The sequence below is a fragment of the Gouania willdenowi genome, chromosome 15, assembly GCF_900634775.1.
Source record: "Gouania willdenowi chromosome 15, fGouWil2.1, whole genome shotgun sequence".
Lineage (NCBI taxonomy): Eukaryota > Metazoa > Chordata > Actinopteri > Blenniiformes > Gobiesocidae > Gouania > Gouania willdenowi.
In genome coordinates, this window is record NC_041058.1 from 16998731 (window position 1) to 17024140 (window position 25410).

At 39.1% G+C, this 25410-nt stretch overlaps 3 protein-coding genes across 3 annotated transcripts; 1 reads left to right on the forward strand and 2 right to left on the reverse strand.

The window, feature by feature from the left end:
- Positions 1 to 862: 862 nt before the first annotated feature.
- On the reverse strand, positions 863 to 2384 carry LOC114476873 (glutathione S-transferase A2-like). Its single transcript, XM_028468866.1, has 6 exons — positions 2152 to 2384; positions 2030 to 2081; positions 1720 to 1852; positions 1500 to 1635; positions 1295 to 1420; positions 863 to 1203 (listed from the first exon to the last, which is right to left on the reverse strand). The coding sequence occupies exons 1-6, from the start codon at positions 2236 to 2238 to the stop codon at positions 1075 to 1077; spliced, it is 663 nt and encodes a 220-aa protein (XP_028324667.1). The 5' UTR covers positions 2239 to 2384; the 3' UTR covers positions 863 to 1074.
- A 1760-nt stretch (positions 2385 to 4144) lies between these two features.
- On the reverse strand, positions 4145 to 11932 carry LOC114476849 (serine/threonine-protein kinase ICK-like). The gene is made up of 14 exons (XM_028468830.1): positions 11766 to 11932; positions 10988 to 11258; positions 10776 to 10830; positions 9564 to 9685; positions 9379 to 9458; positions 9163 to 9295; positions 8928 to 9099; positions 8346 to 8513; positions 7904 to 8263; positions 7057 to 7268; positions 6664 to 6806; positions 6389 to 6505; positions 6207 to 6311; positions 4145 to 6111 (listed from the first exon to the last, which is right to left on the reverse strand). Exons 2-14 carry the CDS (start codon positions 11086 to 11088, stop codon positions 5960 to 5962), a joined length of 1920 nt encoding a protein of 639 aa, XP_028324631.1. The 5' UTR covers positions 11089 to 11258; positions 11766 to 11932; the 3' UTR covers positions 4145 to 5959.
- A 2086-nt stretch (positions 11933 to 14018) lies between these two features.
- On the forward strand, positions 14019 to 23606 carry zc3h6 (zinc finger CCCH-type containing 6). Its single transcript, XM_028468825.1, has 12 exons — positions 14019 to 14460; positions 17921 to 18140; positions 18218 to 18304; positions 18385 to 18595; positions 18707 to 18837; positions 19480 to 19608; positions 19685 to 19799; positions 19881 to 19990; positions 20070 to 20302; positions 20377 to 20714; positions 20795 to 20968; positions 21332 to 23606. Exons 1-12 carry the CDS (start codon positions 14378 to 14380, stop codon positions 22774 to 22776), a joined length of 3276 nt encoding a protein of 1091 aa, XP_028324626.1. The 5' UTR covers positions 14019 to 14377; the 3' UTR covers positions 22777 to 23606.
- The last annotated feature ends 1804 nt before the right edge of the window (positions 23607 to 25410 follow it).

Sequence of the window (25410 nt, forward strand, 5' to 3'; positions counted from 1 at the left end):
AACCAAAGTTCTCCTTTGAGAAAAATGTCAACCCACTGTTATTGACAATCCTGAAGAGGAAGCAAGAGTTTCTCTAGACTAGAATAGTTCCTCTAAACATGAATCAGAATAACTTTAATAATCCCCATATGTAAATGACTTTTGTTACAATAGCTGTTAAATTTAAGAAATCATACAAAAGTTAATCAAGATACATGCATGATTAAAAAAAAAGTAAACATGGAGTATGACGCAATATCATTTTTTAAAAATAGAAAATTAAAAAGTGTGTAATCTACAAGTATAATCAACAGTCTACATCAGTCAAATTTTTGCACTCATAATGTAGGGTTGGGTACAATAAACGATTACACATTAAATCTAAAGTCTACTAAGTCAAAGTGAGGCGTATTGATGTTTGATGGCCACTGACTGGAATGATTTCCTGCAGTGTTCTGTTGAGCAAAATATTGTATCATTATTATCGTATGGTGTAAATTACATTACAACTAAAAAAATGAATAAATAAATGCAGACATACTTTAAAAAATAATTAAATACTTGAGTAAATAAATAATTGCAGAAATAAATACATACTTATTTTTTTGTGTTCACCATATTTTTATATGTATTTATTTCCTTAATTATGCATGTTTTTTTTTTTAAATATGTAAGTCATACATGTAAGTCTTTTCGGCTACGGTATTGGGTTCAAAGGCCGTATAGTGGGGTTAGCTATGCACCTCAAAGTTGCGGGGGCAGTTATTGTGTAAACAGTTTGTGATAAAGAAACAGGCTCCTTGGTTAATTCCTTCTAGGAAGAGGGTCTTTAGGCTTGATGTGGTTTGGTTCCCTACAATATTAAAGAGAAGATCAAAATCAGTTTCCTGACAGTTTTTTTTTTAAATTTTGTTACAAATCTTTCAAAGCATTAAAGTTTACAGTCTTTTCATAGATACATTTATATGATTTCAGTTCCAAATAGTGCAAATATTATGCCACACAGATGCTACTATGGCTGTATTTGACCTTTTATTCATTTTTGTTTTTCATGACCGGAATGCTGTATATCTGCCTTCATATAATTCATGGTATTTAGAATTTCATGTTGAAGACTTCTTTGGCAAGTGCCAGTAGTTTGTGGTCAGGCGGTGGCTTCCTCTTACTCCCAGGAAGCAGAAACCTGTTGACGGCTGGAATTTGCAACATCCTTCCCTGGAAAGACTGCAGACGGACACAGTGAGGACTTTTTCTGGTTAAATGTAAAACGGCAACTTTTAGTAGTTTTTTTTTTTTTTACTTTTGCAAATTTTACCTTCAGGTTGCCAAAATCTTTAAGAATTCCTGCAAATTTCTCCTCCAACATCAGAGTGCATTCAAGCAGGTACACATCAGCACAGCTGAGCTTGCCTCCTACCAGGTACACTGGACCAGTTAGAGCCTTAGAAGAAAAACACAAGCACATGACTTTTCATCTATTTTTATTATATAACAGCTATTAAGTTTGACTTTATACACACCTTTTCAAACACAGGAAGGTAGCGTTCTTTTGCTTTCTTCTCAATCTCCTCCAGTTTGGCCTTTGGGTCTGGGCTCATGATCAACATCATGATCATTTCATTGAGATCCATCACTCCCTCTGAGTACATGTCGATCCTAAAAGATACCACGACCATGAATTAAGCTACGATACAATACAAGAAAGATTATCTGATTATATTTATTAAACATGCGCTCTACATGGCACGGTCTTTGAGATCTTTTCCATGCAGGTTGTATTTCTCTGCGATGTAATTCAGGATTGCTCTTGTCTGGACAAGCTTCATGCCATCGATTTCCACCATTGGGACTTGTTGAAACAACAGATCTCCGTCTGTAGATCAACAGGGCAGCAGGACAATGTGAGAGACACACCCAGCAGTGCAGGTGAAATGTTACTCTCTACAAACAGGGATCAGATTCAATCACAGATGCAGTCACAGATTGGTCAGTAGGTGGAAGGTGATTAAAAAAACACGTCAGAAAGACATAAAATAAGCTTCAAACTCACTCTCCAGAAGTTTTAGATACTGGTCCCTACTGGTCAGGAAAACTTCATCAAACTGTGAACATAGTGAGAAAAGTTTAAGGATTTTGCAGTTAACAGGTGATCATCAATATATTAGAACTTACGTCCACTTCTGCCACAGTCAGTAGCCAACGGATTGTCTCCATTTTCCCCCTTGCATTGAAGTAGTACAGCACTGGTTTCTCAGACATGATGAATGTTGGTTTGAAGTTAAAAATCTGCAAAATCAAATAATGCAATTGATGCAACTACACTAGAAAAATGTCTGCAGAACTGGATGTTAAGTTGCTTCTCTTGAGAGCAGCTACACTGCTTTGAAAGCAAGAAATAATTGTTAACCTATGACAAAGTTCAGGCTGTTATGTAATAGTTGGACAATGTTGCCAGACACAACTGATACTTATCTGCACTGTGCAGTATAGAGAACATGTATCACTGGAAAAAGAGAATTTTATTATTTCACATTTGGTAAAAGTTATGGAAAATGTTGATTTTAAGGTTTATTTTAATTTTAATAAATCTTATTTCCAATTTTTAATATTGCAAACATATACACACAATGGCATTATTATTTTTTTTTTAGATATTTAGGTAACAAAGAATTAGTTACATACTACAACTATAATAATTTTTATTCAAAATGTGAATTTAGCGTCTTCCCACCATTCAAAAACATGTATGTTATGTCAATTTCTGTTGCTGCGATTGTGCATTGCAGAGAATGAGTGTGTTAATAGATATGTCTAAATGTAATGTTTAATGTTTAGCTGTTTTGATTTCTCTTTTCACTGTGAAATGTAGCCCTGTTGCTGGTTGTGACAGAAATGCAGTCATGTATTTTTGATTTTCATCGTGTTGAACGTGAAGTTAAAGCTCAAACGTGTGTGTCGGTTAGAAAGTTATAAATAAGCATACATAATAGTGTGCTACTTTTTTTTTTAGAAGCGCTGCTGCGAAACCACCCAATCTGGCAACGTCAGTAGGCGGGGGAGACTCAAAGGAGCCTTTGATTGGTGCGTTTAGACTATTGGGGCATAGCTTTGCCGCTAATGCTTATGGGTAAAAAGGCAAAACATGTTTTAAAAGTAATATTTCTCAACAAATATGATGCATGTGGATGATTTATGCGCGTTTTCGAAGCTTTGACAACAATTACGACCTATGATGAAATTCATTACTGGTACCGTTAGTGTAAATAGTGTCTTGTAGCGGGCCTTTATATACTCACCGGTCTCCATGTTAACAGTGGATGTGAGGGCGATCTGGCTGCGACATCTGTCACCCCATTGATCGCTAGGGTTGATTCGGCTGATCTGGCTGGCTAGGCGGGTGTCCCCTTCCTCCCTCACGGCTCCATGTGTGTCCCTCCCGACGCTCCGCGCTCGGTGGCAGCGGACGACGTCCCCCCCGGCGGACGACCATCCATCGGTATACCAGTAGCTGCAGTCCCTGCTAGAACCTCCAAACAAGCTCAAGGCGCCATTTGTAGGCGACGTAGGGAACTCAAGCTCCAAGCTTCAGGCACATCCAAATGAGGCGCTGCACGTGGCAGTCTGCCTTTCTTTTGACATAATTAATGAAAAATATGTATACTATATATACGGTTATATACTAAAAAAAAACACTAAAATTGCTTTTTTTCTATTGTTGTAATGGATATTCTTGTGCATTTTTATTTTATATATTATTTCTATTGCTCATTCTGTTATTTTACCTTTAACCTTGCACATGTTTCTTTGAGCACTCTCTCAGACAATGTTTTCGGAGGTACAAATATAACTGTTTCTTTTTTGTTGCGATAGATTCTGTGAATTGTCATTGTACATTTTCTAATAAAGGACAAACATGACTCCAACACTCAAAATGATAGAAAAATAGACAAAATCAATTCACAAAATGACTCCAAAAACAAGAATAAAAAAAAATGAAAGGAAAAAAGATACAGGATGACTATCTCGTAAATAACTATATTTTCTGTATCAATGCTCTGATTGATCAGTATTTTAAGTTGCCGATCTCCAGTTTTTAAGAAACAAGAAAATTGGAGCATATTTAAAAACAAAATGAGGAAAATACAATACACACACACACACAAACTAGTGTTTTTATCCATTTAATAGAATAACTCAATCTCTTGCAACACCTCTTTTTATCCTCAGGCCTGGCAGCTCCATTTGGACTATCTTTAGCCCAAAATATCTACCTAACCTGGCAGTACTACATGCATTTTTATCTGCACAGAATTAGGGGTTCACTGCAGACAAATACTTACATATATCACAGCCACATCTGCCCAGAATAACAGTATTCATGCACACAAAAGCAGTAATAACGCTGCCTCAGAGCTCTGGTCTAGCAAAATAAACTGACAGGTGATTCACTTGAAGAAAAATAAACAAGACATTAACTGTAAACAAATACAATTCCAAACTCAAGTCAAAAATGTATTTAGACCTGAGAGCTGAAACACTTACCTTGGCCATAAGAGAATTACATGGGATTACAATGTACTAATAGTACAAAAGAAAATTGTAAACTTGCATTGTGATCAAGTCAAGTAAATTCAAAGGCAATTAATATCAAATAAAACAAAAGGACACATGTAAGACAATATCGTGAGGAGACAAATTCAGCAAATAATAAGTCACAGTGAAGGTTATGCATATATAATATATAAATGTAATTATGTTTGTGTACAACATTCACTGATGTATTACAAAACCGATGGCTTAAACTTTCTCTGCAGGACAAAAATCAATGCAGACTCATATTCTGGCCGTTTGCGATCACTTATAAATATTTGTACAACTCACAACATCCAGAATACACATCATGAAAACAAACTTTTATTGCTGTGTAACATTTATACACTGGCGGGTCTTCATAAAAAGACTCGGCCTAGGCTTTGGAAGTGAGAGAGTTCTTATGGGGTATTCACACCCAAAGCGACTGAAGTGACTAGATTACATTAAAATCAATGTAAATGACGCGACCTCAAGTAATCCCCCCTCAAGCGACGTGACTTGCGTGTTTGAGCGACTAAGTCAAGCACGACCTCGTCGCTCAAAGTTGAAAAATTTGAACTTTTTAAGTGACAACTCTCCCGTCCTTCACCGTCTGTAGAGTGGAGGCTGTAGCCCCTCCCTGCTCCCTCCCGCTTCAGTGCAGATGGCTGCTGTGGAGGACTGTACAACTTCCTCAATTTATCGGGGCAAAAGTAAAGCGGTTAACTTCTTGAAAACCACAGTAACTACTGATCATAACACACACTCATCCTTTAATATCTCCGTAAATTGATCCTTTAAACCGTAAAAGTGGAGCAAGAAGGAAAATAAGTGATCAACCCTCTCTCTCTTTCTCTCTACCCTGTCACCGACTCAACACACACACACCCACCCATTTCCCTGGTGATCGAGTCACTAGAGCGATGAAGTGACAAAAAAACACCACTATGTGCAAGCGACTCATCAGGGGCGATTTAAGTGACTGCAGCGCTACAGTCACGTTGGGTGTGAACTCACCCTTAAGGTGTAAAGTAACCCTTAAGGTCAGTTTACACCCAACATGACTTCAGCGACTATAGTTGATTAAATCGCCCGTGATGAGTCACATACTCACGCTTTTTGCTCGCTTCAATTTTCAACAGATGGAAATTAGCCATTGGTTATAATCTGGCATATTTACATTTTTTTGAATGTTCATTAATATGTACTGTCCCTACTTAAATAAAGAAATAAATGAAAAAAAATAAAAACTTCAAGCGACTTCCATCAACTCAGATCACGCGATGGAGTCACTAAAATCGCGCGAGTAGCTCGACATTGTGTCATTACCTTTTGAACGTAATCTAGTCACGAGAGTCGCATTGAGTATAAACGCACTTAGGGTGCACATCAGAGCTTTGGCAGGCCACTAGCGGTGACCGTATTTAGCACACCAGTCTGTTCGCCCATGAATGGCCTGTAGTGGTGGGCCAGGCTGGAGGCCAGGTGTGCTCTTGTTAGCTGACGTCGCGCTGGTTGATGAATTCATGGGACTACGAACAGACCTCCATGTTGCATAATCTGGAAAATGACAAAACAGTTTGAACGCTTATTGTTACTGATTTACAGTTAATATTCATTGTGATAATAAACCAAATGATTGAAGAAGTGCTCACTGGATGCTGTGTCTACTGCAGAGCCCTGGTGACCTCTGTGAGCAGCAAAGCTGTTCTCCTTTTTGTAAAACGACGGTATGTAACCACCTGGGATTGTGTTTGTGCCTAAAAAACACCACAGGTTACATGATCTAAAACCATAGCAACGTGGAAAGGCGTGGCAAAGATGATGGTGATGTTACCATGAGTGCCTCTGCTTGGCAGAGTCCCTCCGATTGGAATACCGCTGATGCCCCAAAGATGACTTGATGTGAAGTCTTTACTGGCATTAATAGGCATGTTCTTCTTAGTAACAATCCCTAAGGCAAAGACAGGAAGTCAGATACACACACTCAAATATCTTCAAAATAAATAAAAAACAACAGCAGAAAATAAGACCCTAATCCCTAAAAATATTAACGACTAAAGATAAATGTATCATTTGCTCAGATAATCAATACAACTAATAGTTGATCACCAGGTAAGTATCTGGACTGTCTCAGGTAATGCTGTGTAGCTGAAGCCGTCCTCGATGGCTCCTGGTAAGCTGTAGTTTTATTTAGGTTTAAAGGTGCGTCATCTTTTCCACTGGTTCTGCTAAAGTCCAGAACGTTTCCGTATCTGAAAGACACAACACATCCACCAGTAACTATGCAGAACTCTTCAGAGAGCCTCACATTGATGAAACACAGCACATTACATCTTTGATATTCAATTGCTAAATATCAGACAGAAAGAAAGATTCAACTATTGAAGGAGAGAATTAATGGTTGGTGTTGTGATCTGTCCCTGAGGTTGGTTGTGTGTTGCATTAATGGATTGTTAGACTTCTACACACTTGGCGTTACTAATGACTTAGATGTTGGCCCACCTTAGTGCGTCGTCTCTCGGCCTCGGCTTCTCAGTAGAAAAGTTAGTTTTCCCCCGAATGCCAATTGTCGTCACATCTGGTTCGTGGTAGTCGTCCCACTCCTCACCCTTGAGGTGTCCTGTACCATGTCCCCAGCGCCGCCGTCCTCCTCCTTTGGGCTTGGACGAGAGGCTCAGCAGGTTTGCGTTTACTGACTCCTGCCTTTTTTGCTGCTACAAAACGATGGACAACAAGCACACATGAAGTCTGTCAAAAATGACCAGACTGTCGGGCTCTTTTAAAGAGTAACTAAACCCCAGAACCACTTTTTTCTGCTGAATACAAATGTATTTGGGTATGAAGTAGTGCTGTTGATTGATTCTGGTCCAACTCTCAACATTTTAGTCAAAGTATTTCAATTTGGCATATTTTGTCGTAAAATGTCAGAGACTGTCCTTTATTGGTTGAAACGCGGCTATTACAATTGATTATTGCTATTGGATGAGAATAAGATCATGTGATGTTTTGGGACCATCTTGCATCACACACAAGCACAGTTAGCCACGCCCCTTTTATAAAAACAAGCACATGTGGGCTCTACAATCTGTGGTGAGTAGGTAGGATTGAGATAAGAGTGAATAGAGAGGTATATTGAGTAATGAGTAGCTTGTTAACGTTGCATAGATTGTTCATTGTAGATTTTCTAGTATAGACTGGTTGTGTCTTAACTGCTCCAGGAGCCCGCCCATAATTAAGGCATTTTTTAAAATTTCCCTCCTAGAGGCAGGTCAGGAGAAAGCAGGGGTTTAGTTACTCTTTAAGTAAATAATTCTGTTCTTCACTATTTGTAGATAAAACCAAGCATCACCTGTAGTTGAAGACTTTTGTCCTCAATGTAAGGAAGATGGCTTTGAGGAAGCCTCTCAGGCTGCTCCTGTTTCACAATTTGCTTTGGTTGCTGTTGCTCTCGCGTCAGCTCTGTCTGCCGTTGGTAAACTAGTGGCTGGGCAGAAGGCTGGATCTGCTGGAGAGCCCGGGAGGGGGCGCAGTGTGTGTTTGTGGGTGGGGGCTGGGATGGAGGCACAGGCTTTAGCAGCAAAGGCTGCTGTTGCTGCTGTAAAGTGTGTTGTGAGCGCACAGGAGTCTGCAGCTGAGGCCTGTCCTGCTCCAGGATCTGCTGAGGGGGGCGCAAAGCCTGGCCAACGTGGAAGTATGAGTACCTGAGAGCCTGAGGACACAGAGGGGGTCAGACTAGTGGAATCACACTGCACTACAGGGTGAAGGCAGGGTCTAGTGTCATGTGACACTACCTGGGCTGAAGATGGTCTCTTCTTTGGATCCCACTGAAGCAGGTCTGTCATCAGATGAATGGCTTCAGGGCTGGCATTTGGGACCAGTGTCTTCAGGTTACTGGGAACACACTGGGGCCACCGGAAATTCATGATGTTTGCCAAATGGTAACCCTCCGGCCAATCATTCTAAAGAGGGCAGACACATTCTCATGTTTAAACAGCAAAAATTATTAACATTTCATAATTTGGTAGAATACAACATTTTAATAACCATGTACATGCTCATTAAAAAACATTTCAGTTCAGGGGGTCAGACAATGGAACAATCTAAACGATGACATCAAATTATCGAGATCACTTGATATGTTCAAAAAGAATGTGAAATGTATTATGTTGAAAAAATACGAAACAGAAGTGTAACAGTGTTGTGGTATCAAATGAGATGTGACAATGGCTGCGTTGTAGCTTGACTTTGTTTAAAGTTTGACTTCTTTCTGCTCCTTTTCATTCATCTTTTTTTCAATGTGTGTGTCTTGAATGAAATAAACAAACAAACAAACATTACTGTCACGTTTAGAGCGTGAGTGTAAACAGGGATACCTTCTTTGGTGTCCCCAGCACTTGGCAAATCTTAAATATGGTGTCCACTTCACTGGAGCCTGGGAAAAGAGGCCTGAGCGTGTAAAGTTCTGCCATGATGCAGCCCACTGCCCACTGATCGATAGGTGAACTGTAGGAAGTGGACCGCAGCAGCACCTCAGGGGCTCGATACCTGGTCCGAAAAGGAAGAACACTCAGACTCAAAAAGATCAGTAAACTTTAAAGGAGAACTCACCATCTGGTTGAGACGTAATCTGTGTACGGAGGTCGGGATCGAATCTCACGAGCGAGTCCAAAGTCGGCTATTTTCACCAGCTCTGGGCCCATGCACAGAAGATTCTCTGGTTTCATATCCCTGTGAAAAAAACCTAGAACACACACACACAGAGGCATACACTTAAACCTGTAATAACCCTGCAGACAATATAACATATAAAGTAAACAGACGTACCATGTTTGTGAATGAATGCAAGCCCCTGGAGAATCTGAAACATAATATTTCGAACAGCAGATTCTGGAAACAGCCTCGTCCTGCAGGATGTCACAAAAACAGATGGATAAGACTATAAAAATCTTCAGTCAAAAGGTGCAATAGATCAAATGTTGAAAAAAGGTGACATCACAAATCATACACACCTGTCCTTCATGAGCTGATATAGATTTTCCTTCATGTACTCAAATATAAAGTACAAGTGATCATTTTCTCGAATGACCTCTTTGAGTTTGATCACATTAGCGTGGTTGAGTTTTTTTAGCGACTGAAAGGACAGAAATGTTTATCATTATTATTATACACAATATATACGCACTGCAATGTTCTGAAATGGAGGAAAAAAACAGTCCAATCATGCTGAAGAACGATACACACAAGTCACAGCAGCACATTCAGAAGCATATCCTACAAATAACCCTGTTGATACAACATGGCATGATGTCGTTTAAGGGCTGAAAGCTGGGATTTAGTGCCTACAATCTTTAGGGGAAAACAGAACAAAGCAGGGTGGAGAGCTACAGGCCTTCCCATGCACTTGGATGATGGATATCTCTCCATGCTAAACTTAGTAAAGGAGAACAAGCCCTACAGAGAATATAACAGCATGCTGGTGATAAAGTCTAACTGGTGGGACTCTAAGGACCAGCGTTTTCTAGTTCTGTTTTGCAGCAATAATAGGGTCAGGCTCTAGAAGAAGGAAGAAGGGTCTGTGTTGGAAACCAAAGCTTCAAACCAACAGCACTCAAGAAATCACCTTCAGTTCTGAGCTGTTACGACACAGTAGCAAACCGAAGTAATGTAAAAGAAAACAACAGAAGATTTCACGTTATTTGATGGATTAGCTCCAAAAAAAAAAATGTCTGTTAAACTTTTGGAATTGGTTGGGATTATACTGTCATCCACGATTAGCATTTTCATTTAACCTCAAAGATAAAAGTTCTTCATAACCTAAAATATTGTCAAATGAAACAAATGGTCGATAGAAAACACCATTGTAGCACTTTGTTAGCTCTCCTGCCATTATTTACTTTACTTTGACAAATACCTAAAGCCCACTGTATACACATTTACAAAGTTACATTATTAGAATATACAACTTACATCACTTAATACTATGATGAAAGCACAAGCTTGATAAATTGACAAATTCTGTTTTTATATTTGTCCTTCTTCTAGCAATTGATTGTGTTCAACCTCGCCATATTTCATCCCTTCAATTTGAGTATTTAAAGTTTTTTTTTCTCCAGATATAACATGTCTTTAATATGTCAATATATCCAAATCATCCCTAAAGTCTTTAGAACGTGTGGTAAAACAGACGTAATGGGTGCATTTTTCTACAAATGCAAACTCACCTTTACTTCACGGAGGTTCATGCATTCCTCCCAGGAGTAAAATTTCCTTTTCATTCTGGGAAAACATTGTAGTCACGTCTCAAGTTAATGTGACGTCAACAAATGATACAGAAACACATCTATACCTTTACAACACAAGCGTAAACCATTACAGTATAAAATCTCAGGGGAAAACACTAATAGCAATAAAAAACCATTATCTAGGAACTTACTTTTTAATGGCAACAAACTCTTCGGACTCCAGACTGCGGCCCAGAATGACTGAGCCATAAGTGCCGTCGCCGAGCTGTCTGAGGGTTGTGTACCTATTCATTGTGATTGAGCTTCCATCCCAAAACTACGAGCCAGACAATAATTGGGATGGAAATGTGATTTGTTGGACTCCCACTGCTGAATGCAACCAGATTTTCCTGTGACAACAGGAACAGAGGATGACAGGCAGAGCTGGGTGACTCATGAGGTCAGGGGCTTTCTTCCTTTGAGCTGCCAACAAAACAAACATTCGTTCATATTTTTACAAACTGTACCAAAATGTGTGTCTGTAGCAATTATATTTCAATGTTATTTCACAATAAACTGAGCAAGAAACACCATGTTTTGATGCCGATATCGTCTGTTAGGGAAAGATGGTTATCATGTGGGTATTCCAGATAAAATAATCTCTTTATGACCAAGTGAATTTGTAAAAAACACAAGGAATTTGCTTTTAAATCCATATGCATATTATGTTTTATTGAGGATGGATTTCCAAAAGCCCCAGCCCACTGTTTACATGCTGTGGTGCGTTCAGGGGTCACACTGTCTAGAATTCTACTAGACATTTGGAACTTGTACTAGATAATAGACGAATTTAAAGAGTATTTTGAATATAAATGATGGATGAATAAAACAACATTAGCGGTGCATAGGTTTTAATGGCCCAGCTGTTGGTAAAACATGGCATTACTAATGGAAATGTAAAGAAACTGACTATAAGCAGACTGTACTCACCCTCTTCCCTTTAAAAGGATAAACACTCACTAGCCGAGCATTAGCAGTAGATGTTTGACACACCGCTGGTTTAGTTAAAACAGTCCTCAACCGTTATGTGCAACAACATTTAAATACTCCTCAGCAGGCCAACCAACAGCGTTAGCGAAGCACGGAAATATCGCGTTGTTACACGAAAAAGCTCGGAGTGTTTTTTTTTTTTTTTTTTTTTTTTTTAACAAATCACTGCCCGATCCATTCAACGCATGCGCAAAACGCGTCTATATCCGGTGGGCACAGTTCGTGTGCTATTTTACGAGTAGATTTGACTGTCACCATGGCGACAGTGAGGTAAGACAGGAATAGGCAACTGGTGGTCTGGGGACCTCGGTCTAATTTTGTGCGGGCCCCAAAAACAAATAAGAAAAAAAAAAACAAATAAAATTTTTTATGAAAGACAGTCACCACAGCTATAATAATGCTAACCACATTAAAAAAATATACAAAAACCATCGATGACAAACTATTTTGGGGGTTAAAAATAAAAAAAGTAAAGATTGTAATTGTGGCTTGTGTATTTTATACTTGGAGATACATAATTATAAACCTTGTTTTCTACATTTTGTGACTAAATCAAAGATGTTTAAAAAATAAAATAAAATAATGTAAGGTTTGTCAGAAATAGATGCTGTCAAGATTTCTGAAACTTCTTTAATGACATCTGATTTATTTGATCTTACAGCTGATCTGTTTTTTTGTTTTTTTTTTTAATTTATCTGTTTGTCAATGTATTTTTGAACCAGCCTTTGTATATTTGTTCATGTTTTTTGTCCTATTGTGTTGTGGCTGTGGATGTTTTGTTAAAAAGACAAAATAACAGTGAGTTGTTTGTTGTGTCAGAGCGACATCTGCTGATAGAAATCAGGAATGCAGGACCAATGTGTAGCCCGTCAGATTAGCAGGGTTGGGGTCAATTACATTTTTCAGTAACAATTTTTCACTTATTCATGTTCAATTACAACTCAATTACGATTACAGTGACCGGCAATTACAATTCCTCAGAAAGTAAATTACAATTACACTCTTAATTACTATAGTTCAATTACAATTAATCATAATTACTGAGCCTGAAATAAATAACCTTATAAAAGTTAACCATCTCTTATGATAACGGGTCCTAAATCAGCTGTAAAATACATTAAAAACAAATATCTATCATGTAATTTGTTTCTCATCTAATCTTGGTAAGCTTCCTTATCCATGAAAATATAATTGTTCATATTTTTGGTGTGGGCATCTGAGCATTTTTTGTGTCAGTATGCCCCTCAATTAATTTTCCAATTAATTAATTTTTTTTTTTTTTTTTTTTTAAATAGTAAAATGTGGATAATCTTTAATAATGAACTACATGTATAGAACTGTAACATGGTTCCCCAGTTTAGCATTAAATTATAATTGACAATTTCTATAGAATTTTCATTGCAATTACAAAGTAAAATATCTTAACTCAATTACAATTTAATTACGATTACAGCCGCAACATATTTAAAAAAAAAAATACAATTAGAATTATAATTACGCCGTAATTGTAATTAATTATCACAAGGCACGCAAGGCAAAGGCAAGGCAAATGTATTTGTATAGCGCATTTCATACACAATTTACATGATCAAAAAAAAGAGAAAACATACATCAGCTTAAAATCAATAAGAACATTAAAACTTTTAAAATCATCAGTAAAAGTTTTACTGATGATTTTAAATGTTTTACTGTAAAACATTTAAAATCATCAACAAACACATTACATCAACAACATTATGACCAAAAATCTCCCTCTCAGTCATACGCAGTAGAGAAAAAGAAAAGCCTTTAACTTTGCAGCATAACAACTAAAAGCAGCATCACCATGTTTACTGTGAGCTCTGGGCTCCACTATCTGACCTGTGTCCATATAATTATAACTGACCCCAACCCTGAAAATAAGTCTGCTCACTTTAGATGGGGTTTGCCCTTAAAATCAGTCTGTAACAGACTCGTAAAGCATTTGGAAAACCACAGTATTAAATGTGAATGTTTACGATGTCTACCTTTGAGGTTTGTCATCCAAAAACGTTGTTACAAACATTACAGTTGACTGACGCTGCATTCATCCAATCAGAGCAGTAGATTTCTCCCTTCGCGCAGCGCTCCACCAATGGCTGATCAGCGTCTGTAGCACAAGTTAGATCGATTCTCGCTGGCTTAAAAATACGCGGCTAGTGCGTTGGTGGGAGGGTGCACTGTGCAGCAGATCTCAGAAGCCATCTTGAGATGATGATGTTCCCGTTGAGAAAGCCTGAGAAGATGCTGAAACCAACGAATATGGTTACATTTCTGTCTGTTGCTTTCCCTCCGTCTCCTCTGTCAGCCGACGGGACATTATAGCTGAGAGGGGTTTCAAGCTGCGCTCCCAGAGTTAAAACGCCACTGATATGAAAGAGGACAGTGTCTGTTTATTGTCTCTATCGAGACATGTAACACCGTGAGTCTTTTCCTGTCTGACATCTTCCAGCATCGCTGTCTCACAAACCAACGTCTCTTTGAGTTATAATTCACCCTGGTACCGGAGAGACTCGAGGCAGATCCGTTTTCCAATGGTTTCTGTGAGCCTGGTGTCCAGTCCCCCAGCCCCTGTTGACAAAAACATGACAGACTCTGAGCTTGCAGGAGATGAAAGGTCGAGTAAACAATCTTATGCAATTCTTAACACGCTCATCTGTGCGTCTCAGTGCTTTTGGCTCGACGTGCTTGTGTTACTGTATTTTATTTTGTACAGGAGCAGGGCAGAGATTCTCCCTCCCCCCCCCATGGTTTTATTCCTGCATGCATTCACACCTCCACATCACCGTCTCTATCAGACCCCATTGTTCTGTGTTTGTGGGAGTCATGGCTTCGTTGTTGCCATCTGTAGTAAAGGGACTGCAGTGCAAACCACACCATCATGTAAATGCCACGCCCATTCTCGCATGTTTCCGCCCCCTAGTGTCTGTAGGGCAACATAACACAGACCCCAAGAATAGGGGTGTCAAACTCATTTTAATTTCAGGGGCCAAATACAAACCAATATTAGGCACAGATTTTAATTGGGAAAAAGAGTAAATTCAACATTAATGTGCCCTAGTTTGCACTTCGACTCATAAATGATATATAAATGATTAAAAAAAAATGATAATCTATGTGATTATATCAGTCCTTGTACAACATTCACCCAAAGTTCCTTGGTTTTGTGAAATCAGGGACATTTCATGGAATTACTTGAGAAAAATGTGCCAGATTTTGGAAAAATTGAGAGTTCTTTCAACAATTTGCGATGAAAAACGACTGCCGTCATGTGATGTAAGAACTGGAAAACGGAGTTCTGCATTTTGCATATTGTGAATATTAATTGATTGTGTGTATTTGTAGGGGCTGATATATCTACAACCAAATTAGTTTGTTATTTACAAAACGTTTCATGATTTTTTCTATCATTTTTACTTTTGAGTGGGCCGAATTTGATGCTCTAAAGCAGGGGTTCTCAACTGGTCTCACCCTGGGACCCACAATTCAGCGCGGTCATTAAATTGTGACCCAGTTTTATTTAGAATTCAACCACAAATTAATTTTTTCTCAATTAGCTGTTGAAAACACACGTATATAATCTTTTTTTAAACACAGATCTCTATTTTCTTGTGGAACATGCATTTCACAGCATGCCTGTCAAAAGAAAAGTTTATTTCAAAATAAAAGACAAGTCCAACATGAGAGATATTAAGTATTAAATTATTTTTGACCAGCTGTCTGTGACCCACCCAGTACAGGTCTGCGATCCACTTTTGGGTCCCGACCCACCAGTTGAGAATCCCTGCTCTAAAGAGCCGGATTTGGCCCCCGGGGTTTGAGTTTGACACATGTAAATTAGAAGAACTAAAGAGGAAAAAGACTTTGCTTTGGCAACTCGCCTAAAATTACTCATAATAACTTGCTTGTATTAATATCTTACACATCAAAGTATTGTAAGCATTTAGAACCCAATACTTAATTATTTAAAAAAAAAACACGTAGAACAGATGTACTTATTTTGTCAGTTTTCAATTGGAATGTCTGTAAAAACCCACTTCACTATTAGCACAGTTAATCCTAATTTAAGCAGAAACTCTGATTTTGAGTGTCCCTAAATCTTTAGTACACAATATGTAACTAAATCTCAAAATTTTACATCCCTTCCTTGGCAAAAATGAATGAATTATGGTCAAAACGATGTTCACATAATTCAGCATTTGCTGCCATTTTGAGCATTGTTGCAGTGTGATCATCCTTTTTTATTTGGTTCACATGCAGCAAAGTGTTTCATGTTTGGAGACATTTTTATACAGCACACATGTGGTGGTAGTTTTGCTGGTAAAGTGAGTTCAGACTGAGTCTGGATCTAGTCAATAATCCACAGGTGAACAAAATTGTTGCCGTTGTTCATAAAAACCCCATACAAACATATATTTTCCCTTTCATGATTTCTTTGGGCCTATGCTACGGAGCTAGATAATTATATCCTGGATTAATCTACGTTAGCAGGCTACAGCTAACCAAACGCTGTCCGTCAGACAGAAGCTTTTTTACAAAGGTTGATCACAACAAGTTGAGTTAAGCGTGTTGATTTCAGTCTGGTTAACTGGCGCGCTCTAGTGACGGTGGTGGATATTACAGCGTCTGACCAATCACACGGATGAACTGTAGAACGTCACAAATGAGGAAATAATTCTTTAAAAATATGAAGAATTAAAATACCTAATTCAGACCAAAATGAATGAATTTATCGGTGTAAAAGCGCCCGATTCACGCAGGCTATATTAGCTGACTTATTTTTTGATTTGCCTTTATCAGTCCATCAGAAATAAATCTTTATGCTTCCTAAAGTATGTCATCATTGATAAATGAAAGGATTGCATCAATGTCTAAATTTTCTCTCTGCGTCAGATCAGATCCACACAGTGAAGTGTCTCAAAGAGATCTGATTGGTGAGGAGGCGGGACTTTAGCACTCGCTAAGATCCTAGCCAGAGAAAAACCTACTCGCGAGCAGGCTCGTCGTTCAGCATAAGTTTCCATGGTGATTTAGCTCTGTATGACGCTAGCGAGTTTCCTAGTCCAGTACACACTAATCTAAATCTAGATTCGTAACATACCCCCTTTGTGTTGTGTTGTTATTAGCACCTTTTTTCTGACCAGTTTCAAAGTACATAATTTTATGCAGTATATCCTTTAAGCTTAATAAAGTCATTTTACTAGGTTGTTTTTTTAAAATCATTATTTCCTAAAATACATTTGTACGCAAAGTGTACATTTAAAGGAAGTTTTGAGGATTTATCTTTTATGGCTTTTCACTGCAATGCTGAAGAGTTAAAATGACCTGAAACCTGTTTTCAAATTGTTATTTTTAATTAATATGAATTAAGTAATCAATGTATTTATATACATGACCACTTACAAAGAGAAATAACCAACACAAATATTGTGCAGCCCTGGATCACAGAAGGATTTTTCATAAGTAATTTTACATACATTGCTTTATAACAGCTGGTAAATGAGTGGCAGCCTCATGTGGCTTGTGCATGCTTCATGTCTGTCATTGTGTGTTGGCCTTGCCATTGACTGGTGTCTTGTTGGGGGTGTACCCCGCCTTGTAAGTATTAAGCACCTCCCATGACTCCACATCTGCCCATAAATTCTTCTCTAAAATAACATTCCTTACTCCAGAAACTAAAATGTGTTTTTGTGAGGCCAAAATATATTTAAATTAGGCTTTCATGAAAAAAACTATTCCGTGCTAATACAATGCTAAACAAATTTGCTGATTATTGTTGGTGCTGGCAAAGCTGAGCTTTTTTTTTTAAAGATAATTTCACTTTTTTTCCAGAGCATTAATGATAATAATAAAAATATTGGACCTTGATTCTTTTCTTTCTTTTCCTATCTGACCTTAGTGACATTTTTTCATGACATGTAATTATACAAACGTATGTATAATTACATGTTTTTATTTTTTTATTTTAATGATTTCTTTTCAAACGCTATTGACTGGCATATTTTAGTACAGAAACACATTGCGTTGCTCCTGTTGTGAAAATGACTGCGCTCACTGCTCTTTTTGCCCCATTTCAGGGAGGATGGGGAACTGGAAGATGGAGAAATAAATGATGAAGGGATTGAAATTGAAGAGGAAAACAAAGAGGCTACAGAAGTGATTGAAGACAAGGAAATAGAGAAAGGAAAGGCGAAGGAGAAAGAGGAAAAGGAAAAGAGTCATAGACACTCAAGAAAACGATACAAAAAGAGCAAAGAGAAAAGGAAGTCAAAAAGAAGGAGGCGTGACCGGCAGAAAGTAAGATGCTGTGATGATTTCATGTCTATCACCCCAACAATGAAAGTAAACAATCTAATTCAAAGTTTGCTCTCCAGCATCATTCCCCCTCCAGCAGCTCAAGCTCTGACAGTTACGAATCCGACTACGACCGTCCAGAAAAGCCCAAAAACAGGAAGAGTCAGGTAATTTCATCACTGCCAAGTTAGAGACCAGCATTGTTATTATTTGTAATAAGCTCTTATACTGGTGTTTCATTTGTTAGCATTCTAAAGGAGGCCATGGCAACTCGCAGAGGTCCCCATTGCACAAGAGCGGCGAATATGACAAATACAGTGACTACAGTGAGGACAAGTACGACTACGATGAAGAGGATGAGGATTACGATGATGACTTGTCAGAATATCAGCACGACACATGTCAGGGAAAGCGTCATCACCTGTTACGAAGCCTAAGGGGGATGAAACAACAACAGTGTATGAACACGTTGACATAAAAACCAAATCTGAATGAAGGATGAGACAATGTATTTATTGTGATTTGAAGAGAACGGTTAGTTCCAATGGTTTTGTATTTTGTCTGTTTAGTTGGACAGAGAGGGCGAGGTAGAGGGACTGGACCTGGACGAGGACGTGGGCTGAAGAAGATCAAAGGCAAACCCTGGATAGGACGAGGGAGGGGCCGAGCCAACGACCAAGAAATGGAGGACATGACACCAGTAGGTATCCAAGTGATAGAAAGTAGTTTTATTTATTCATTTTTAAGATTAAAAAAAATGTTACATTTAATTAAAACAATTCTACAATTCTTTGTTAAAATAAAACCTTTGTCATTTACCTTTAAACAAAACAGACACAAAACACATTTAGGAACAGTAAAAACAGGGAAGCTCAACAAGACATTCAGCTGAATGCCCTCGGCTTCTTTGGAGACCAAGGCTACCAACTGAGTCCTCGTCAATGTAGTCTTTTATTTCTTTTGTTATTATCCCCCACAACAAAGTGTGAAGGGGGATATAGGTTTAAGTTGTAGGAGTTAAAGGGGACAGCTTTTCTCAGAAACTGTTTAAGATAGGATAACCAAATTTGGTGTGTGGCTTCAGGGTATCAATACCTTGATGGAGTTCGAAAATGAGAAGTGCGCAAATATCTTTTCTGGAGTTATAGCCCTTGTGCTGTTTTTTTACTCTGTTTGAGGTATCTTCAAAGGGGACAGCTTTTCCTATAAACCGTTTAAGATAGTTAGTAATTTTATATTCTGATGTGATAATATATTCTTATGTATAAATCTAAGTTACAAACACATGCACGCAAAGTAAAAATAAAAAAATAACTCATTTTGTTTTTTGTTTGCGCCACAGGAAGGAAAACATGCCTCTGGGTTTCAGAAGAAGCGGCTAATAATGAGCAAAGAGTTTATCAACCAACATACTGTTGAACATAACGGTCGCTACATCTGCAAGTATTTCCTGGAAGGTCGATGCATCAAGGTAGGACAGCAGTCGAGTGTTTTCTCCTAAAAAATATGACCGACCTGTACGATCAATTCTGTCAATCATCACTCAGGGGGAGCGGTGCAAGTTTGAACATGAGCTCGTCATTCCGGAAAAGAAGAAAGAGCTTTGCAAATTTTATCTTCAAGGATATTGCAGCAAAGGAGAGCATTGCATCTACATGCACAATATCCTTCACATTTGCAAATATCTATGTTGTACAATACTGTGCAGTTTACCTGGTTTTGTTCCTTAAGCAGTGATTCCACATGAGTATCCTTGCAAGTTCTTTCATACTGGAGCTAAATGTTATCAAGGAGACAATTGTAAGTTCTCCCATGATGCTTTGAATGACGTGACCAAAGAGCTTCTTAGTAAGGTAAAATAATTGCCTCTAAGCTATGTCCGTATTAAGAGTTTGTCTACTTCCACGACCAACTGTGGTCTTTTTTAATCAGATAATTAACACTGAAGAGGAGAATGCCCGTGAGGATGAGTTGGAGCTGGAGGATCTGAGGAAACAGGGCATCGCACCACTTCCAAAGCCTCCTCCAGGCGTTGGTTTACTGCCCACCCCTGGTCAAAGCAGTCCTTCAGACGTTGCCTCTGGCCAAGCAGGAAAGAAGATTCCTTCACTCTTTGAAATCAAGGTTCAACCGACTGTAGACTTGGCTCAGAAAATTGCTCTGAGGTAAATAAGTCTGACTTAAAACAATGCTAAGGCAATGTTCTTCATTCAATCATTTCCCCTTTTTTTTCCTTCAGTGGTTCCAACTTCTCTCAGAACCAAGGAGATGACACCAGTAATTTCAGTGCTGGTTCAGAGGACACACAGAGTGGTGGTATTGTGCCTTTGGGTGATGCACCTGAATCACCCATTCCTCCACAAAGTTCTCCGGGTCAACACCCGCCACATGTATTTTCAATGCCTCCTCAAATGCCCCCCGGCCCTCCCCCGCCCTTCCACGGGATGCCACCTCCATTCCCTCCTATGCCAGACCTTCATACGCTGCAGAATCACTTTCCTTTTCCACCAGTGAACCAGAATCCAGTTGATGTTCTGAACAGTCTTCTCCAGAACCAGGCTGCTGGTCAACACGGAGGTCTGTGATATAACTTTAATCTCCTCATAAATGATAACCTTTGACCAAAAGTTGAGGTGTATTTTTTTCCTTCGCTGCAGTGGCCTTCATGCAGACTCCACAGCAGCAAATGGGTACAGAGCTACAATTACAGTCTCTACCACCAGCAATACAAAAAGCGATCCTTTTACACCTGACGCAGCAACAAGACCTGCATTCACAGGGAAAGGAGCCTCAAGGAGCCAACTGCCAGGATGAGAAAACTGCAAACCTAGGTGAGAGTCCAAAGAGGAGAGCCAGCTTACTTTCACTATCTTTAAAAATAGATGTATCCCCTGTAATCCCTGAACCTCTTCTTAAATGGAGCATGAACCAAAAAAAACACAAACTCCAATCACTTAATGATGCACATACTTGGTAACTGCTGACCATATATATATATATCTATTATTCACAACATTTTTTTAAATTATTGTTCATTTTCAAAGTAAATCATCACACACAATCTCAAATAAAGTGTAGTCTGAAAATATCTGAGCCGGCACATTATGGGACATAATCCTTCACATACGTGATCAAAAACGTATTCTACAAAATGGTTTAAACACTATTTCTCTTTTTTCCAAATTTTCCTCCAGATGAAACAACCAATTGGTATTCCAGCGACGAAGAGGGTGGTAACAGTATTTCCTCCATTCTTAAGTCCCTTAAAAAGCAGGCAGAGATTCAGCAGCAGTCTAAGCCACCCCAGGCAGCCTGTGGGGCTCCAGGTCAGAACGACCCCCGGCTTGGAAAGGACAGAGCGGCTCCCAGTGACCCCCGTATGAAGGCTGACCCTCGACAGCGACTCCCTGATTTAAAAAAGGAGTCTGAGAGAGTTTCTGACTCACACCTTTCCAGGGACCCCAGGAAGATTAGACCCATAGAGCCAGGCTCATTTCATCAGCAGATCCATCCCACTCCTCAAAAGCCCCCTGCAGGAGAGGAGGATGAGGACGGTGAGCGGGAACTCCGGGACAGGGCTGTCCTCATCCCTTTAGACTCCGCCCCTGCTGTGGTGCTGCAGGACCCTCGGCTCCAATTGAAGCAGTTCAGTCACATTCGAGTGGACATCTTGCTCCAGCGACCGGCCTTTGCTCAGACTGTGGTCTGGTCGGCTGAGGACCTCATCCCCTCCCTGGTGCCCAAACAGGAGCACTCCATCAACCTGCCCCTTCCACCATTAATTGCAGATGCTCAAATGAACCGATCAAGCCTACCAGACCACCCTATGGTTTCCAGCCCCCCACCATCTGATCCCAGACTGGCAGCTGCACGCCTGAAGGAACGGATGATTGGGTTACCCTCTGGGACTCAAGAGTCACGGTCCTCAACAGAGAGACCTGTGGACCCTCGAGTTAAGCGAACAGGAAATCTGGACTCCAAGTTGGGTCAGAAAGAGTCTGTATCTGGTGGAGGACTTGTGGACCCAAGGCTTCAGAAGGTCAACACTAAAGAATCAGAGAGGCTGCCGCCTTACGCTCCTCGTCTGGCATCATCTGGTGGAGGACTGGGAAGCCCCACTACAATCCTAGGAGGTATCAGTCTGTATGACCCTCGCACTCAGGCTGAGCAGGCACAGAAGGAGCAGGCTGACACCCCCAAAAAGACAGGGATCATAAAACCGACTGCTAAAAGAGACAACACTCCAGCTCCTTCACCTTCTCAAACTCAGAAACTTGCCCTCTTTGAAGAGGTTAAAAGCACAGAATCAGACTCGGAACAAACTCCACTCATTACTCCTCCCACTTTACCTCCCGACTCGCCCATTAAACCTCCAGCAGTCCATAATTTCCCCATCCAAACATTAGCTGGCCTAATCCGACCCCAGTACACTGACCCTAGGCTGGCCAAACAAGGAGGGCAAGGCTCAGCTGGAGCACAGGAGGAGACTGAGGAGAAGAGAGATGTAGAGCAGGGGTCAGCAGAGAAAACTGTGGAGGTAGAACCACAGCAGGAAGCAGCAGAGGACGAGCTGGAGGACAGGACACTAAAGGAGGTGTTTAAGACTTTTGATCCCACAGCCTCTCCTTTCTGTCAGTAAACGCAGGATTCATCAAACAGAAATCTTGCGTTGTTTTCATTTTGATTTAATCCTTATTTATTCTTTGCAATTAAGTATTTATTGTTGTAAAAGTTAAGTAAATGTACATCAGTACAGTGACTATGCTGAGGTAAATGCAGGAGCACAGAGTTAGTTAGTTTTTGGGAGACTTTTTATTCATTTGTCTTTTTCTTTTTAATTTTTTTTTAACCACATTTGTGTCATTGCTCCACATGCAAAGAGATGATGCCTGATTATCAACCTCTGTCAAAGCTTTTATTTACTGTATTTATTTTTTGAAATTAATTTATATTTTGATAGTTTTTTTTAAAGGATTTGTTTTTACATTTATTTTTTTACACTCTGTTACAAGTGGAATTTTTTTAAATATGTTTCATTACCATTTACAATCATCAAAGGCTCTGTGGGGGCTTTTACATTTTTGTAAGATATACAAACACACACATACAGTATATATATATACTTTTTAAAAATACCTAGATTTACTTTCAGTATGCTGTCAACCTCCTAAGTTGGTACTTCGATTAAATGTTCTGCTGTTAAAGCAGAACATTTAGTTTTCTGATGTTTTGATACCTCTGGTTAACTAAAAGGGATTTTTTTACAAGATGCAAAAACATTTGAAGTATTTCCCTATTTTTTCACCAATTCACAATTCGGTGACGGTACAATGAAAACAGTAGAGCTGAGGATTGTTTATTGACCACATAACAAAAGTTGTGCTCTTCTACACCTGAGGAACTACTTATATTTTGTATGAAATAACTTCAGACCTGCTTTAGAGAAAGGACCTCACATATTGTGTTTTTTTCATCAGCCCATATCATATATATGGATGCATTTATTTAATTTGTCTCCAAAGAGTGGTCTGGTAAAATAAATTAATAAAAAAAAAAGTTTAAATACAGCTAGCCTGTTTGGCTGTATGTAATATTTATAATGTGAATAAGCTATTAAAAAAGATATTAACTTACATGAAAGAGAAGCACTATATTGAAAATGTTCATATGGTAAATGTGAGCTTTATAACAGTTTTTACAGTTGGAATTTTTTATTGTGGCCAACAGATGAAGTCCAGCAGTGATGAATGTTGTAGTAATGTGACTTTTTGCACTGCAGAATGTTGTTTTGTTTTGTGTGTAATGTGAGCAAATACCATAACTGAAACAAAGCTTCTTTGTTGTCATTATCCCAATCATTGAGAGAAAAACTAAATTCTGTATAATTTGTAAAGATAGTTTTGGACTAAGCTATTGCTTTGTTTTGATATGATTTTTTTTTTCACATCAGAGTGGGTTAGTGTGGTGTTTACAGAATTTATTGGAAGATTGTTGTATGAACAACATATATGTCCATAATTTCAGCATTTTGATTAAAAAAAGAAAAAGGCTGAAGATGTATCAGCTCCCTGTTTTGTCGTCACTGTGTACGAGGCGTCATTCCTCTTGCTCTCTGCTTTAATCAGGTATGTGAGAGGTCATTTAAAGTTGTTTTAAGCATTAACTGATGGTGCCAGACTGGGTGCCAGAGTGCGAGACGATGTCTTCCTCAAACCCAGATCATCAGTGTCGGGGCTGGAGCTTTGCTGGGCTCGATGGATCTCCAGGTCTCTTTTCCACTGGAAACACAAGGCTGTGGCTTCTTCACCATCGGAGTTTGGCTCGGGCTGCTTCAGACCCTGAAACAAGTTCATGTTAGCGTGCAAATTGTTACTGATTTTGAAGAAACACAAATGGACCTATGATAAGACACTGTTAGCAAGTAATTTTCTAGTGTTTGTTGTTGGTGGCAGATAGTTATGTGTACTGTAGTATTTATTCTCATTTCAAACCAGGGCCTATCTATCTATGTATCTATACTGGAGCAGTGAGATGTGCAATTTACTACTCTTTTTATCCAATATGAAGCATATACGAGTATACAGTTTACTGAATTCTAATTTTAGGGATAAAGTTCAAATATATCTAAATATTTATTTGAATTTGTATTAAGTTGTGTGTTGTATTTGGAGGATGTGTTATCTGTTTCCTCATGTACCCTCCACTTTTCAGCACTATTAGGCCTATAGAAAAAGGTGATTGACCTCTACAGACTCTTCACGGTATGATTGTGCTCTTAAATTTACTATGATGCAGGCTGTCTCTGCGGCTCTGACCCCACGCAGGACCGTCTGAAGCAGATTTTGTGCGTTCTTCACCAGAATTTCATCAGACGACTTACATCCAGGAGTTACTGCATTGACGCTATATGTAAATCACAAGAAGGAAAAAAAAACACTCCTGTCACCTTTATTCCTCTTATTTCCTATATAGTTGTTTGAGCTGCAGCTTCCTGACCTGGAGATGATGCTGAGCTGATTGGTGATGGTGAGAATCTGCTCCACAATGAGGGACAGTTCAACAGTACACTGTTTATCCAGACTGTGGTAAGAGATAACTCTGAGGAAGTGAGTGACTGACTGGCACTGTGAGATCAGGTCTTTGGCTGCGCTGACAAATGCCTCTTTGTTCTGGAAGAATAAAGTCAATGAATGCTTGCAGGTATTTGGAAACGTGGGCTGTGAAGCATGTTACCAGTAGTGGGCCTCTCTTCTTCAGGTACTGAGTCATGTAA

Excerpts from the sequence above, each read along its gene's own strand:
- zc3h6 (XM_028468825.1), top strand. The coding sequence starts at position 14,378 with ATGGTTTCTGTGAGCCTGGTGTCCAGTCCCCCAGCCCCTGTTGACAAA. Across the intron at positions 18,305-18,384 it reads CCAAAAACAGGAAGAGTCAG|CATTCTAAAGGAGGCCATGG; the intron begins GTAATTTCATCA and ends TTCATTTGTTAG. Across the intron at positions 19,609-19,684 it reads TGGAAGGTCGATGCATCAAG|GGGGAGCGGTGCAAGTTTGA; the intron begins GTAGGACAGCAG and ends ATCATCACTCAG.
- LOC114476849 (XM_028468830.1), bottom strand. The coding sequence starts at position 11,088 with ATGAATAGGTACACAACCCTCAGACAGCTCGGCGACGGCACTTATGGC. Across the intron at positions 9,296-9,378 it reads TGCATTCATTCACAAACATG|GTTTTTTTCACAGGGATATG; the intron begins GTACGTCTGTTT and ends TGTGTGTTCTAG. Across the intron at positions 6,312-6,388 it reads GCCAAGCAGAGGCACTCATG|GCACAAACACAATCCCAGGT; the intron begins GTAACATCACCA and ends GGTGTTTTTTAG.
- LOC114476873 (XM_028468866.1), bottom strand. The coding sequence starts at position 2,238 with ATGTCTGAGAAACCAGTGCTGTACTACTTCAATGCAAGGGGGAAAATG. Across the intron at positions 1,636-1,719 it reads GATCTCAAAGACCGTGCCAT|GATCGACATGTACTCAGAGG; the intron begins GTAGAGCGCATG and ends GGTATCTTTTAG. Across the intron at positions 1,204-1,294 it reads AAGATTTTGGCAACCTGAAG|TCTTTCCAGGGAAGGATGTT; the intron begins GTAAAATTTGCA and ends GTCCGTCTGCAG.